This window comes from Anoplopoma fimbria, chromosome 10 (genome assembly GCF_027596085.1).
Source record: "Anoplopoma fimbria isolate UVic2021 breed Golden Eagle Sablefish chromosome 10, Afim_UVic_2022, whole genome shotgun sequence".
NCBI classification, from domain to species: Eukaryota; Metazoa; Chordata; class Actinopteri; order Perciformes; family Anoplopomatidae; genus Anoplopoma; species Anoplopoma fimbria.
The window spans coordinates 11,392,773-11,407,762 of NC_072458.1; the positions used below are offsets into that span (position 1 = coordinate 11,392,773).

Below are 14,990 nucleotides of genomic sequence, written 5' to 3' on the forward strand. Positions count from 1 at the left end.
GTTAGCACGTTGCACCTTGCTAAACACACGGGTCTCGCGCTAAATGAATTTCCCTCTGTATGCACGCCTAGCCGTGGAGCGCGCATCCGTCCAGCGAAGGTGGACCTGCATTACTACGCTTCGTTTTTAGTATTGTTTCATCAACGAGGTTCTGCAATGTCACACATATACATACAAATATTTGTTTTTATTTTTCAGTAGCCTACGTATTGTCGAACGTCTTATTGTTCAATGCAATGCTGTACACGACCATCCCCGAAAAGGTAAATAATAATCGCAATATGGTGAAGTTATAGTAATTCTTTCAGACTGTCCACTTGTCCACTAGAGGGCAGTATTGCCACATGTATGCAGAACAATATTAGGCCAGCAGTTCTAATTCATTCAAATAGAAACAGCCAGTCTTCAATCATTCATAAATGTGTGCACTTGTGATCTCATTTTTGTAAATTGTATACTTCTATGTATGTATACTTCTATGTCTGTGCTTTTAAACTGTATTACCCATTCAAATGTAATTGTCTGGACAAACATCTGATAGTCAAATGAGTCACCAATCCCTGCAACAGTGATGGTCAGTGCATCAGGAAAGATTGTCATGTCAGCAGTGGACAATAAATCTGTAATTATTCCATATCTAATAAAAACCTGAAACTGGCCTGAATTATTGCCATGTAATCCCATGGTGGCATGCGTTGTCTTTCCCCTCTGTGTCGTCTCTGCAGGTCTTTGAGAGTGAGATTAGAGAGTCTGGGTGAGTCAGACAGACAGATGTGTCATCAGGTGAACCTGTCTGACTCCAGCAGCAGCCACAGCTGAGCTTATTGTCCCTCCCCACCCCGCCCCGTCCTGTGGCCTCGATATTGTCTCTCATCTCTCTTGTTCCCCTTTTCCTCGCCATTTCTCTCCTCCCTGCATCTCTATTCCCCTCTCTGTCTGAGTCCTCGTTTCACCAAGGCCTCTCTTTTTTTATTCCTGTGAAGTCTCTGCCCTGGTTGTCTCTCATCTCTGATGTCTGACATCCTGTTTCTTGCTCTCTTTTCTTGCCATCTTCTTGATGCTGTTCATCATTTTTGTTTTGATGCTTCAATTAACCACACCACTGTCACTTTACCTGGTTATTTTGTTTTCAGAATCAGAATCAAAAAATGGTTTATTGCCAAGTAAGTTACACATACAAGGAATTTGGCTTGGTGAATGGTGCATAACATTAATGTAAATGGCTCTTGTCTGATTCATATTTTGTCTTTTCGCATACGGGTTGTATATACTTCTTATTTGTTTATTTGTATTTTGTATTTATTTATTTGTTCTGTCTATCTGTACGTATGTAGGGGGAGAAGGCAGAATGTTTTGTTTAAGATGGAGCGGTGAAGCAACATGTTATTTTGTAATCAAATGTGACCTGATGAGATGTGGATCCACTGCAGCTGTACTGTTGGTGTCTTGTAAACCCATGAGGGTTAGGCACGGAAATAAAAAAATATCTATCTAAAAATATATCTATCTATGTCTCTCATTGGGCTGCTGCAGCATCTGAATATCCCCACTGAGGATCAATGAAGGCTCATCTTATATATAATATATATGTACATAAAGCAACAATGTCCATATGCTAGTCAAGTGATTCTATAAATTGTGAACAAATAGTTCAAAGAAACAAGTATTGAATGGATATATGAAGCTGGTCATGAACAGTATAAGCGTGTACACATGTCAGGATGATAGGTACATGTTAAAAATGTCAGAAACATTCTGAATTATTCTAAACTGTAAATATATAATCTAAAATTTGTGGATGTTTCAGTGTTAAAATAAAATAAGATAATCCTTTATTAATCCCGCAGCGGGGAAATTTACAGGATTACAACAGCAAAGAGGATAGTGCAAAACAAGAGACATAGTAAATAAAAATAAAAAACAAGATCAAAATAAGTATTATAAATAAGCAAATGAGCAGTAAAAAACAGTAAGAACAGTAGAGATCCACAGTAAAAATATATAAACAGACAGAAATTATTATAAATGTTGTATTGCACAGTGTATTAATGTATTAGTGTATTAGAGTATTAGTGTCATGTGGTCTGCTGGGAGCAGAGCTGGTTGTGCAGCCTGACAGCAGCAGGAAGGAAGGACCTGCAGTACCTCTCCTTCACACACCGGGGGTGAAGCAGCCGGTGGCTGAAGGAGCTGTACAGAGCTGCCAGGGTGTCCCGCATGGGGTGGGAGGTATTGTTCATCAGGGATGACAGCTTGGCCATCATCCTCCTGTCTCCCACCACCTCCACCGTATCCAGTGGACACCCCAGCACACTACTGGCTTTCTTGACAAGTTTATTTATTCTCTTCCTGTCGGCTGTCGAGATGCTGCTGCTCCAGCAGACCACTGCATAAAAAATGGCTGATGCCACCACAGAGTCAAAGAAGGTCTTCAGGAGTGCTCCCTGCACTCCAAAGGACCTCAGTCTCCTCAGCAGATACAGTCTGCTCTGACCCTTTTTGTAAAGTGCGTTAGTGTGATCAGTCCAGTCCAGTTTATTGTTTAAGTGAACACCCAGGTACTTGTAAGATTTCACAATCTCAATGTCCAGTCCCTGGATGTTCACTGGTTCCGGAGGACAGTGTTTACCCCGGCGGAAGTCCACCACCAGCTCTTTGGTTTTACCAGAGTTGATCTGGAGGCGGTTCCGCTGGCACCATCCTATGAAGTCCTGGTTCAGTTCTCTGTATTCCCTGTCGTCATCGGCGGAGATGAGGCCGACTATTGCAGAGTCATCAGAGAACTTTTGCAGGTGGCAGTTTGCAGAGTTGTATGTGAAGTCCGATGTGTAGATGGAGAAGAGGAATGGAGCCAGAGCCAGTTACAGGGCTACCGACACTGTATGACTTTATAAACTGTTTAATTTAAGGTAAGCAAGACAAGTACAGCTCCATGACAGCAGCTACTGCATATTCATAAAAAGGCATTAAAAATAGAAGCCATGATTACACCATAGAAAAAAACAAAATGAATCAACTGAGGAATCAGGAGCTCCTTCTTTCATTTCAGTGCTTCATGCTGCTCTGTTTAAAAAAATATAAAAGAAAATAAGAAATGAAATAAGAGCCGTGGGTGTGTGACAGAGAGGCAAGACGGATCCGCTGTGCGTTTGATAAAAGTATCAGTGATGAGAGCAGAAAGAGAGAAAAAAAAAGGAAATACAGCTGCCGGGCCTCATTTGTAAGCCCTGGTTAGAAAACAAACAAAAACAAGCAGGAAACAATTTGTTTTATCGACTGCACCACTCATCTCCTCTGCTGCTGAATTTGGGACATGACGGTACAAATTGCAATTACATAATGCAACTAGGTCAAACAACAGCAAACAATACCAGAAAAAAGATTTATGACCAAAAATTAGGAACTACAGACCAGAAGTTGTGGCCAAAGTATTCAGATGCGTTACTAAAGTAAAGTGACTATTATATATCATATAGTATCATTGGATTATTATTATTCTTATGTCCGCTGGGAGATAATGAGATTTGTCGTGTGTGCATGAGTTAGAGTTGCTCTCTGTGTCTGTCCATCAGTCCAGAATTTTTTGACAAAAGCAGCTTTAAATATCAGTTGACTCAAGTGGACTACAACAGCTCTTTTCATAGCCGTCAGTGGATCCGGGTCAGCTGTGCAGGAGATGCTGGGAGTCCTGCAGCTGTTGGTGGGAAGACCAGCAGAGAAAATGAGGATGGAGGCCAAATAGAAGTGTGTGTGTGTGTGTGTGTGTGTGTGTGTGTGTGTGTGTGTGTGTGTGTGTGTGTGTGTGTGTGTGTGTGTGTGTGTGTGTGTGTGTGTGTGTGTGTGTGTGTGTGTGTGTTGAATGAGGAGATCTCCCCTATACAGCTCGACCGGCCAATCGGCTAGCTCACACTGGCGTAAAAAAACCTAAACAGAGGAGAGAAACAAAGATGGGTTTATTTAAAGAAGAAGACTGCCTCAGCTTGTTACGTCTGCATCTTCTCAACTCAGACTGAAACTAGTCATTCTGTGTTTTATTTGGGTTCAAACAAGAGAGTTTAAACATCTGATTGCATGTCACTGGAGTAATCCACACCAGACCGACAAATCAATTGCATTTCACAAGATTTAGAGCAACTGTCATACAAACACAATTTTCCTCATCACAACACAAACTTTAAATTAAGGTTAAGAACTTATAGTTGAGCAAAGCTTGTAATTATGTATATAACGCTATGCTTCCTAATAGAGTTTTTTGTGGTTTTCTTCTTCTTCATTGATGAACTTCGATTTTAGTAGTTGGTTCATTTTTCCCTTTCGTTTGTGAGTTTTAGTGATATGGCCTTTAATGATATCTCATCATTTTTACTACTTAGATTCTCTCAACTCCCTGAATTTATTTGTCATACTTATTGCTTATTGCTTATGGTTGTTGTTGTTGTTGTTGTTGTTGTTGTTGTTGTTGTTGTTGTTATTATGCTCCCCTCCCATTGTCTTTGCTGGAGGATGACTCTGTGATAACGAATGAAGGGGACAGCTTTGCTGTGAGGCAGCCAATCAAGCTTTTAGACATGTTCTGTAAGGCTATAGTGATTTAAAATCAACCAGATGATTGGTTTTAATTCAAAAGGCTCCTGATGAAGACAGTCTTGAGAAGTCCTTTGTTGTGATTCTTATCAATTATTTCATTTTGGAAATCATTCACTTGTTGAACTCTTTTGGAGTTTACTGCATAGAGAGATCCAGAAAGGCATGTTGAGTACATCTTCCATCCTTTTCTGTCTCAGGGGGGTTTCTGTCCTTCACGTTTCTATGTGAAGTGTATAACACAGAGTCACACTTAGACTCTATGACAGGTTTGAATGTCTGAGATCTTTTGTAAGGTTTCTTCTGGACTCTGCTGGCTGATCTTTCACAAACAAGATAAACAGTTTCTGGTGTATTTGCACAGGTTTACAGTCTGTTTGCCTTTAGATGGATGATACCACGATCTCTGTGGCTAAATTAACTGGAGTTCTTTTTGACCTGTGAGTGCAACGAAAAGACTACTCTGATTATCTTGTTTCCTGAAAGAAGAACCAAATCAAGAGTCAAAGGTGAGTCAGTATTGACTGGACCCATCAATTGACGTGCTCTGCTCAAGACAATATGCTAGTGTTTTTGGAAATACTTACTTTGTAAAAAATGAAATTCACACACTTATTTACACTACATATTTAGTTATTTATTTCCATATGTTTATGTCTTTTGTTTGCCATTTACTGCGCACCACCACCCTTTTTTATCTCATCCGTCTGTTCTCTGTGTTTATTCTCTGGTTTCCCCACAATTTCCCATCTTTGGGGAATTCTTGAGATGCAATCTAACAGGTCTTCCTCTTTTCCCAGACAGTCCAAGTGCCAGTGAAGACCATGGAGTCTTTGTAATGATCAGTTATGAGGTTGGTTCTTTCTATTTGGCAATAATTCAGCAATAAATGTAAGTATGAAGTAAAGTTGTCGCAAAGTTGGACATAATTGAATTTTGGTCCAAGTAGCAGTCCAACCAATCAATGGGATTTTTCATCTGGGAACTCAAAAGTTCTTCTTATTATTAGGTGTCCTATTAATTATCTATGAAGCATTACAAAATCAATCACTGACTCTTTATTAAGCTGTAATGGCAGTTGTATAATAAGACCCACGTGACGGAGGCTCACTCACGCCACGCTCCAGTGAAACCCTCCCAGGTGTGGGTCACTCACCATCACTTCCTCATGATCAGATATTCCCTTTTCAATTGGATTTGATTCATTAAGTTTTATTAGTCCCTTACTGGTGTTACAGACACAAAAGCATGCTGCTTACTTTACCATACAACAGCTAAGCCACAGTGAGTATAATAAAGATCTCAGGGAGGTGTATGTGCAGCTTGTGAGTCTTACAGGACATTTAATGTAACACTTGTGTGTTAATGTTCCTATAAATCAACGTGAAGCTTGGTTCCACCCCCGTGTGCTTCTTCGACAATATTGCACAGCTTCTTTCAGGCCATCACGCCGTCATTGTGCCGCATGCATTCTGCACAATGTGCAGTTTCTGTAGCTGAGAGCGTTTATCAGACAAGTGCTACTTTGTGCAGAGCTAGCGTAAAAATTTGTGCAACATTTTACCTACTAAACAACAAAATACTAAACTGCTGCCGCTGCACTTCTGCTGTTGCTACTAAGACACCTACAGCCAGTACTGAGATAAGATAAGGTAGATGTTATTGTCCCAGTGGGAAGTTTGCCTTGATAATCACAGTGTTTGCAAAAATCACTACAAAACGTCAACATGTCATCCATCAATACACATGTCCATCTTCATTAGGAAAAAGTGCACATGATGTAGGATATATAATAGTGATCTGTGACAAAAGGACCGATAGGGCTTCACATATGCGTGCCTATGTGGTGTTACACGGTTCTGTTCACTATTAGCAACACTTAATGATAAATAAGGTGACGTTGAGTTGATTCGGTGTGTTAAGTAACATGTCGGGCTGCTAGGTGTTAAATGCAGGACTGAAATGAACAAATCACAGTCTTAGTGCTCTATACTATTTATTGCATCATCACTGCCTCTGTGGTGTCTGTATGCAAATCGGTACTGGTCTAACTGTGGGCCTTCCTCAGTCTGCTCACCATAGTTCTTTCCATACATTTCATCACCACATGGGTCAAAGCAACCACTCTGCAATCATTATATTCTTTAGAGCAGGGTTTTTTTCCGGGGAGGATAAGAGTAATGTCTGCATTTTTACACATTGATAGTACAGTGTGTGCAGACCTCTGGAGGACGGGCTACCAGGCAAGTGTTAACTCTTCATGTTTATGATAGAAATGTTGTTAAGACTATTTTTAAAAAGAGTCTCTACCTCTCAATTAAGAGCTGTTAGACCGATAGTTTCAATGATTGCTAGTAACACTAGCAGTGTGCTAATGTCTCTGTCAACATTTGTGAAAAAAGGTTATTTGTTTTCTTTTATTTTAAGGTTAAAAGTTCAATCAAGAGCTTAGAGACCGCAGTTGAGGAAACAGTGTTTAGTAGCTTGTCTCAGCAGATGAGAAGATGTTTCACACTGGAGTCCTTGAGGTGCTGAAAAAGAAATTTAAATTTCAGTTCAATGACAACCGGGCTGTTGAAGATAATGTGATGTGATCGAAGGTCTTACATCTTACCCTAAATTATTTTTTCTCTCTCTCTCTCTCTCTCTTCTCTCTCTCTTTACATATATATATATATGTATGTTTTAAGATAAAATGTATTATAAGCTAAAAAGCTAAAACAACTGCTAGTAGTAATATCAATACTCCAAGTAATACTGCTAATACTGCTGCTGTACCTATTGCAATGTTAATGATGTGTAAAAACAATGTTGTTAAAGATGATGACGAATGCAAATAATGTCTTATCTGTTGGTTAGAGTTCAGTGTACTGTTTGTTTATGTTTATGTGCGTGTTAGCGTGTGAGTTTGTGTGTGTGTGTGTGTGTGTGTGTGTGTGTGTGTGTGTGTGTGTGTGTGTGTGTGTGTGTCAGCAGGCAGCTGAGCCCCCGTTAGGAGGAGTCAGTGTCGCGGGGAGGCGGTGTGTGTGTGTGTGTGTGTGTGTGTGTGTGTGTGTGTGTGTGTGTGTGTGTGTGTGTGTGTGTGTGTGTGTGTGTGTGTGTGTGTGTGTGTGTGGAGCCGCTCTGCGCGCTCACTGGCTGCTCAGCTTCTAACGTGAGGAGAGCCCGTTCAGAGGTCGGACTGCCGAGACCGATTACCGGTCAGTTGGCGACTGTAGAGCTCAGCGTGCGGGCACACACAGCAGAACCGGAGACCGAGAACAAACCCGGGGGAAGTTATGGAGACCTAACGCTCGGATCTTGAGACGATGGAATGCATTGAAAGGACTCCGACGCAGTGAAAGTTTGCACCTCGGACATGGGGACACAAACAAAAAGCCAACTAATCGCAACAACAGCCATTAGTCTCGCCTGAGGGTTCGTGGTGCAGCGGAGGATGACACCTGCACCCCGCCGCGCGAGGACCGACGCGTCGTTCCACACTTCCACATCTCTTTGAAGAAGAGTAGGTCAGATCTTCTGCAAGCGTGACTTTTTTTTGCCTCTAATTCTGCAATAACAGATCACCATCCTGCTCGCTGTCACCTCTGGGTATAACGGCTGTGGCTGCAGGAACAGCGCGTTTCTTTTTGCGCTCCCTTATATCTTTGCACCACCGTGGACTGCGGTAAAAAAATAAATAATTTCGTTCCCGGATATCTCGTACACACAGGTGAGCATCAGGGCAGCTCCGAGGAGGACTGTGATGGAGATTAAGTGTTGTAAGATAAAATAAGGATGTTTGTTGTCTGTTTTTTTGTGTGACATCTAACAAGGAATAATGTGCGTAAAATGCGTAAAAATGTGTTGTTTGCGCACTATTTACCACCTTGGCTCAGACTGTATTTAGTCGAAAGAGTCCTTTTAATAGTTTTAAATCCAGGAATCTGGACCACAGGTTTCAGAGAATAGCAGCGCCTAGATTAAATCGGGCTGTTGATCAACCTCTTAAAACCCAGCTTTACGTGTTTATTTCCCCTTAAAGGTCTAAACAAATCGTCTTACCCCACTGTCTGACAGTATCACACATGTATTCTGTCTCAAACACCAGACTGCATTTAAATGGAGTTGCTTTTACATCATTTTATTTATACACATATGCCCAAATATTCAGTCTGATGTGTTTGGTATCTTTGGAATTGCTGGGATCTCCTCTAGAATTTGAAATAAAGTTAAGTGGGTTTTTAATCATGTTTGGCTGGACAGCATGAGCTTGTAAAGGCTGGGTGCGGCAGTGGAGGGGTTAATATGTGATCCATTTGCATTTAAAATTAGATTACATGTTATTATTTTGCTGCCCATTTAAATGATCTCCTCCTGTGTTTTTTAACGTTGCAGGTCTCGTTGACATGTCGGCACTCATATTTTCTTCACGCTGTTTCCTCGTTCGAGAGTTCACATCTGCTGGATATTAAGAAATAAAAACAGAGCTTTGCTTCAACGGCGTCCCTTCTCCACACAGCAGCAGTAAGGCGGTATAATCTACGGAGCTCCGTTTCACCATGGGCACTGTACTATCGCTGTCCCCCGGCTCTCGGAAGTCGGGCTACTATGACAACCGGCCGGGCTCGCTCAGCCACTACCCGAGCATCAGCAGCCGCTCCCTCAACAGCCAGAAGGACCGCGGGCTGAAGAGGGGCCAGTCCATCTTCCTCCCGGCGCTCACGTGGAAGCGGCTGGTAGCCTCGACGAAGAAGAAGGGCAACTCCAAGAAAGGTGTTCCAGCAGGCCTTGGGGACCCTCTTAACAACAACAACAACATCAACATCTACCAGAAGGACCCCCTGTTGCACCTCAACCACGAGAATGTGAAGAAGTCGCTGTCGTGCGCCAACCTGTCCAGCTACGAGGGCCCGGCGGGACTGGGCCTGGGTCTGGGGCTCGGCTACGGCATGGGCATGGGCCAGGGCCATGGGTGTGGCTACGGCAAGCCCCAACAGCTCTCCTCTGTGAAAAAGGTCCCTCAAGGGATGTTGACCTCATCATCCCCAAAGCGCGTCATCGTCCAGGCCTCCACCAGCGAGCTTCTGCGCTGCCTGGGGGAGTTCCTGTGCTGCCGGTGCTATCGGCTGAAGCACCTGTCTCCGGCAGACCCGGTGCTGTGGCTGCGGGCCGTGGACCGCTCGCTGCTGCTGCAGGGCTGGCAGGACCAGGCCTTCGTCACACCGGCTAACGTGGTCTTCGTCTACATGCTGTGCCGCGATGTCGTCGACGGCGACCTGGTGGCGTCGGAACACGAGCTGCAGGCCATCCTGCTCACCTGCCTCTACCTGTCCTACTCCTACATGGGCAACGAGATCTCGTACCCGCTCAAGCCCTTCCTGGTGGAGGCGGGCAAGGAGGCCTTCTGGGACCGCTGCCTCGCCATCATCGACGCCACCAGCGCCAAGATGCTGCGCATCAACGCCGACCCGCACTTTTTCACACAAATATTTGCCGAACTGAAGAGCGAGGGCGGCTGCGGCCCTCAGGACTACAGCCGGGTGCTGGATCGGTGAGAGGGTGTTTGGCTGACCGCATGCCTTTTTGTTCATTGATGCACACGAATACTTGCAGGTACACTTGTCTCATACAGATTTCAGACCCGTTATTCTGCAGGAGCAATGAAGGCCTATTTTGACCGAGTTATGTAGACATATTGAATCATTCCTGTGTTTTGTTGCCATTGTCCCGTCCATCAACAGAGAGAAATAAGGAGTTTTATTTCACCCCAAGATAATTGACTAACAGAAGCTCACAGCTGTGTTTTTCTTTGCCCTGGAATATCCACCTGAATTTACTTGAATTGAGGAACCATTTGGTCCACCTGTCCCTTCTGACCCCCTTCTGTGTCTGGTCCCAGTCGTCCCATTTGCCCCCTCTGGATCCAGGCCTCCCAGCATCCTCACCCACCCCTATGGATTGTGATCAATCCTTGTGCACGGGACAATAAGACGCCATTGTCGCTCCGACAACTGTTTTTTTTGTTCTAAAGCGTCCGAGCGGAAGCACAGGAGAATAAAGCAGACAATATAATCCACCAAGGCCAAGTTACATTTTCCAGGACGACACAAGGAGACATGTTGACATCCGCTGCTGGCTAAGCCCCCCCTCCCCATGTGCCAGCAGTGAAAAGTGACTCAGACTGATGGGGACAGCTGAGAGGTCCATGTTAGGTCCTGCTGGTCCTGCTGTGCGCTGTGTAATCAGTAAAGCAAAACGAACAGGCAGTGCTTTGTGGAGCCTTTTTTAGGGGGTCGTCTGGCCTGAGGGGACAGTTGCTGTTTTTTTTTATCTTGACTCACTTAAATCTGCCTCTATGTCTCACTATTTTATCTCAGGAGTGTTTCCTGGTGGAAGCAGAATTTCTGATTGACGTGGTTTGTGTGTGTGTGTGTATGTGTGTGAAGGCATTGTGCAGTGGACGGCAGCCAGGGTCATCAGCTGTTTACTCCATCCTTTGTTCCCCTGCGTCTTGTTGACAGGGCACCCACAGGCTGTGGTATTAATGAGATTAGCAGATTACCGCGGCCCCTCCCCTCCCTCAACCTCTGCCCCCCCCTTCTTCTCCACTCGGCAGCCCTGCCGAGCTAATCCAGGCCAGGCTGGACCGTGCTGGACCGTAAACACACAAACACTCACACATTTAAATACCTTGTCGCGTGTGCTTTATTCTCCTTGGTGCATGAATAAAACGGCGTGTGACAAACGTGTGTAGCTCAGGGTCCGAGTTGCTTGGTCGATGGGGGTTTTGTCGTTGTCACTTCTGAGTTTGTCCCACTTTCTCATGAAGCAGCTGCGTTTCCTCATCTGCCATCAAGAGACCCGTTTTCTCTCTCATCCCTCCCTCAACTCCTGCCTCATGCTGAATTACTCCCTTGAATGAACCATTGGCATTTGTGCCTGAATGCCTTTAATGATCCATTTCCCGTGTGTTTTTAATGTGCGTTGTCAGAGGTGGTCACAGTTGAGCCTGTGCTTCATCTTTATGGATTTTCTTTTCTTTTGAGCAGATTTTCAGCTGGATTTTATGGGCCCAGCCGTCCAAAAGTTGATTCCTTCTGCCAGAGGTCACCAAAGTTTACAGTTCATCTTATGAGGCTATGAGCTCGGAGAGAGTAGAAAGAAAAACACTTATAAGCAGCTAATTATGGGCCAGATCGGCCTTAAAAGATGATAAACAGCTAAACTGCAAGGGGAATGTGCTGTCGTTTATTTTTACCTTGTTATTTTAATTAAACATGAATAAACGTATAGATTGTATACAAAGAAAGAGAGCCCTACCAGTCGGTGCCAACCATTTTGGCTTGTGGCCCCTTAAAATGAAACTATGACCACCTGCAACCCCTAATTGATGGCTGCATACTTCTACTAGAAGTTACTGGTTTATCCAAAGATTGATTGCTTCCAATGGAAAAGTTTAAATTAACCAGTCAATTAAAGACAAAAAAAACGTCAAACCCCTCAGATTATTCCCTGTGACCCCTGTTGCATATTCCTACACCCAGTTTAGGAACCACTGGTTTACAGTAGGAAGCTGTTGGTTGAGGAAGCTGCTTCGTGCCCACAATAGGATGTGGCAAAGCCCTAATCTCATTGTGTCACTCGCACACAATGCTACAGTACACACTCCCCCACAAGGTCATATGATGGACGAACATACCCATAAAATCCGACCTTTACACATGTGTGCAAACGACCGCTCTCCGCTCCACATCCCCTTCCATGGGTAATCCAGTCCTAATCCTCCGACCCAATCAAATAGAGAGAGGGAGCGAGGCATGAAAACATGAGGAAATAAGTAAACGGTTCGGGATCCGATGAGATTTAAGTGTCACACTTCCACAGCAGCCCTTCAATTCCTGCTCAACCAAACTGAAGGCCTTCGGAAACCCCAAAGCTCAACCCCGCTGCCCCACTTCAGCTGGCCTGCCTCCCTCACTCCTGAGGGATCTGGCATTAGCTCCAGTCAGTCAACCAGAGAGGAGTGATGGTGGTGATTTACGCTCAGAGAGTCTCCTTTTCTGGAGCTTTGACTGGCAGCCATTTTGGGTTGGTTGTTGTGGTCTGTGCGGCGCTCTCTCTCTCTCTCTCTCTCTCTCTCTCTCTCTCTCTGGCCCCAGCTTTGACAAGGACACTTGTGTCTTGACTCACCCCCCTCCCTCCCTCCCTCCGTCCTCTTTCCACCCCCCGTCTCCACACACACACTCAGCTGTTGTTCCTGGCCTGTTTCATTAGATTTGACACCCCACACCCGCCGGCCATTGTCAGGACGAGGAAGGGCAGAATGGGATCATTTGTTGGCACTGTGTCGGTTGTGTTTGCGTGAGAGTGTGGGTCAAAGTTAAGGGCAACATCTGCCTCCACCACGTGCCTCCTGTAGACCTGGACGTTTAATTGAATCAGAAGATACAGTACGGCTTGTTCAAGCGCTGCTCATATTAAATTCTGCCCTCACATCGGTGATCAATAAATCCACAGCAGGTTTCCTTCAGCAGCATGCTGTGACCCTTCTAATGAAAAACAACTCTTGTGGCTCATTCTTCATGCTCCTTAATGGCACAGACTCCGAGGAACCATGTTCATTAAGGCCTGATTGAGCTGTAACGCCATTTATCAAATGAGACGTAATCTGGTCTTCACAAAGAATGCGACTGTCCCCTCAGTTCGGTACTTCTGTCCAATCACGAAAGCTGTTCCTCCAATCGTTTCACACAGATACCGGAGCGGCTTCCAAGTCAATTAACTTGTGTTCCAACTGGAGCTCTAATTCTGTTCACCCAATCAAACCCCTCGGCTTGAATCCCGAGCTCTATCTACCTGACTGACAGACACATGATGCCTGTGACATCTCTGTGGATGATATATGCCTCTTGTTACTGACTGACTCGACCTATTTGAATAAGATCAAACAAGACTTTTAGTGCAAACTGAACCTTTCTCAGTAGATGGGACCTTCATTTTGGACTTCAACTCTGCTTTACAGAATATGTCAGATGGGCCTTCGACCGGCTCTGTTTTAGGACTTTTAGGTTTGTGTGAACAATGTGATAAAAGATTTAATGGATAAGTATGGTGTTATTTTATTTTTCTTATTGTCAACATGCATTAGACGGTATTTTTGTACTTTCAGACTTCTCTGCCCACGTGTAGTGTTTTCGGCCACAAACCCATTTGTTCTCACTGAAGACAAACGTTTTAAAAACAAATCCTGAATGTATACTTTTTAAAAAGGGCCAAGTGCTTTCCTAAAAAAGGTGGGCACTGTATTTTTGAGAAAAAAAAGCCAAAGTGCCCACATTCATCGTAGCAAAGGAACGTGTCAGCACAACAGTGTGGCTCTTTGATGTGTTTTGAATACATTTAGGACAAAAATCCAGTTGTATGGCACAGAGAATTAAGATTTATCAGGCTTTGAACACACTGATAATGTAAGTTGTGTTCTTCTCATTTGTTCTGCTGACGATAAGAAATAAGAAATATCACAATACTTTTCCTTTAGGTCGCCACAGCTCTGTGAGTTGTGTTAAGTTATATCAGTATGCTGCTGCTGCTGGAGGTTGGTGTGAGATTAATTTCAATGGCACACCGTCAGCTGATGATGTAAATATGTGGGTGTGTATCAAAAAGAGCTGTTAAGAATGGAAAATGAACAAAATGGAAATAGTCTTTCTGTGTAGTAGCATGCATGCAAGCCAGGTAGTTTAGAAATGTTTTCTTTTCTTTTTTTCTAAGTCTGCTTTTGATTCATTTTTATAATGTGATGTTTTAAATGAACGATTATTTATTCGGTAACTTAAAACTGAATCTCATTCGAGTGTTCCTTTATAGGAAACATGTCAACAGTATTAAAGTCTCTCTTATGACAGCAGGTGTAACTATGACATTATTATGGTGGTCTGTTCATGTTTAGAAACAATAGAGACAGAAAACTAAGTAAATGGTCGCCTCTCATTTTTCTCAGGCCCGGTCCTGAAATAGCAAAGCATGTGAATTCATACGAGCTATGACATGAAGTTATAACTAAACATTCTTTTATTTTAGACTCTGTCTTACACATGACTTCATTTGCTAATTTGCTAAATAAGATGCGGCCGTGGTGTGTCATCCACCGCAAACCAGAATATCACCGCCCAGAGTACAGTATAGATATAGAACCGATCATGCTAGTGGCTATCAATGGCCTTTCTCATCAATGCACCAGCTGGTGACACAGAGGCAGCCATTGTTTCTTGTAGCGTTCGCCGCAGGCAGCTCCAGTTCAGCCTGCGTCCTCTCTGATTGTAGCTTCGCCTCTCATTGCAAAAAGCTTTTCAAAATTTCACAACTCCGCATTCATCACAACGCCTCGTCCGTGTTGCGTCAACATGGGACCGATGTTAATACAG

The 14,990-nt window shown here is 43.8% G+C and overlaps 1 protein-coding gene across 1 annotated transcript; it reads left to right on the forward strand.

The window, feature by feature from the left end:
• Positions 1-9,125: 9,125 nt before the first annotated feature.
• si:dkeyp-92c9.2 (uncharacterized protein LOC571482 homolog) lies at positions 9,126-10,121 on the forward strand. Its single transcript, XM_054606608.1, has one exon. The coding sequence runs from the start codon at positions 9,126-9,128 to the stop codon at positions 10,119-10,121; it is 996 nt and encodes a 331-aa protein (XP_054462583.1).
• Positions 10,122-14,990: the final 4,869 nt, after the last annotated feature.

Excerpts from the sequence above, each read along its gene's own strand:
- si:dkeyp-92c9.2 (XM_054606608.1), top strand. The coding sequence starts at position 9,126 with ATGGGCACTGTACTATCGCTGTCCCCCGGCTCTCGGAAGTCGGGCTAC.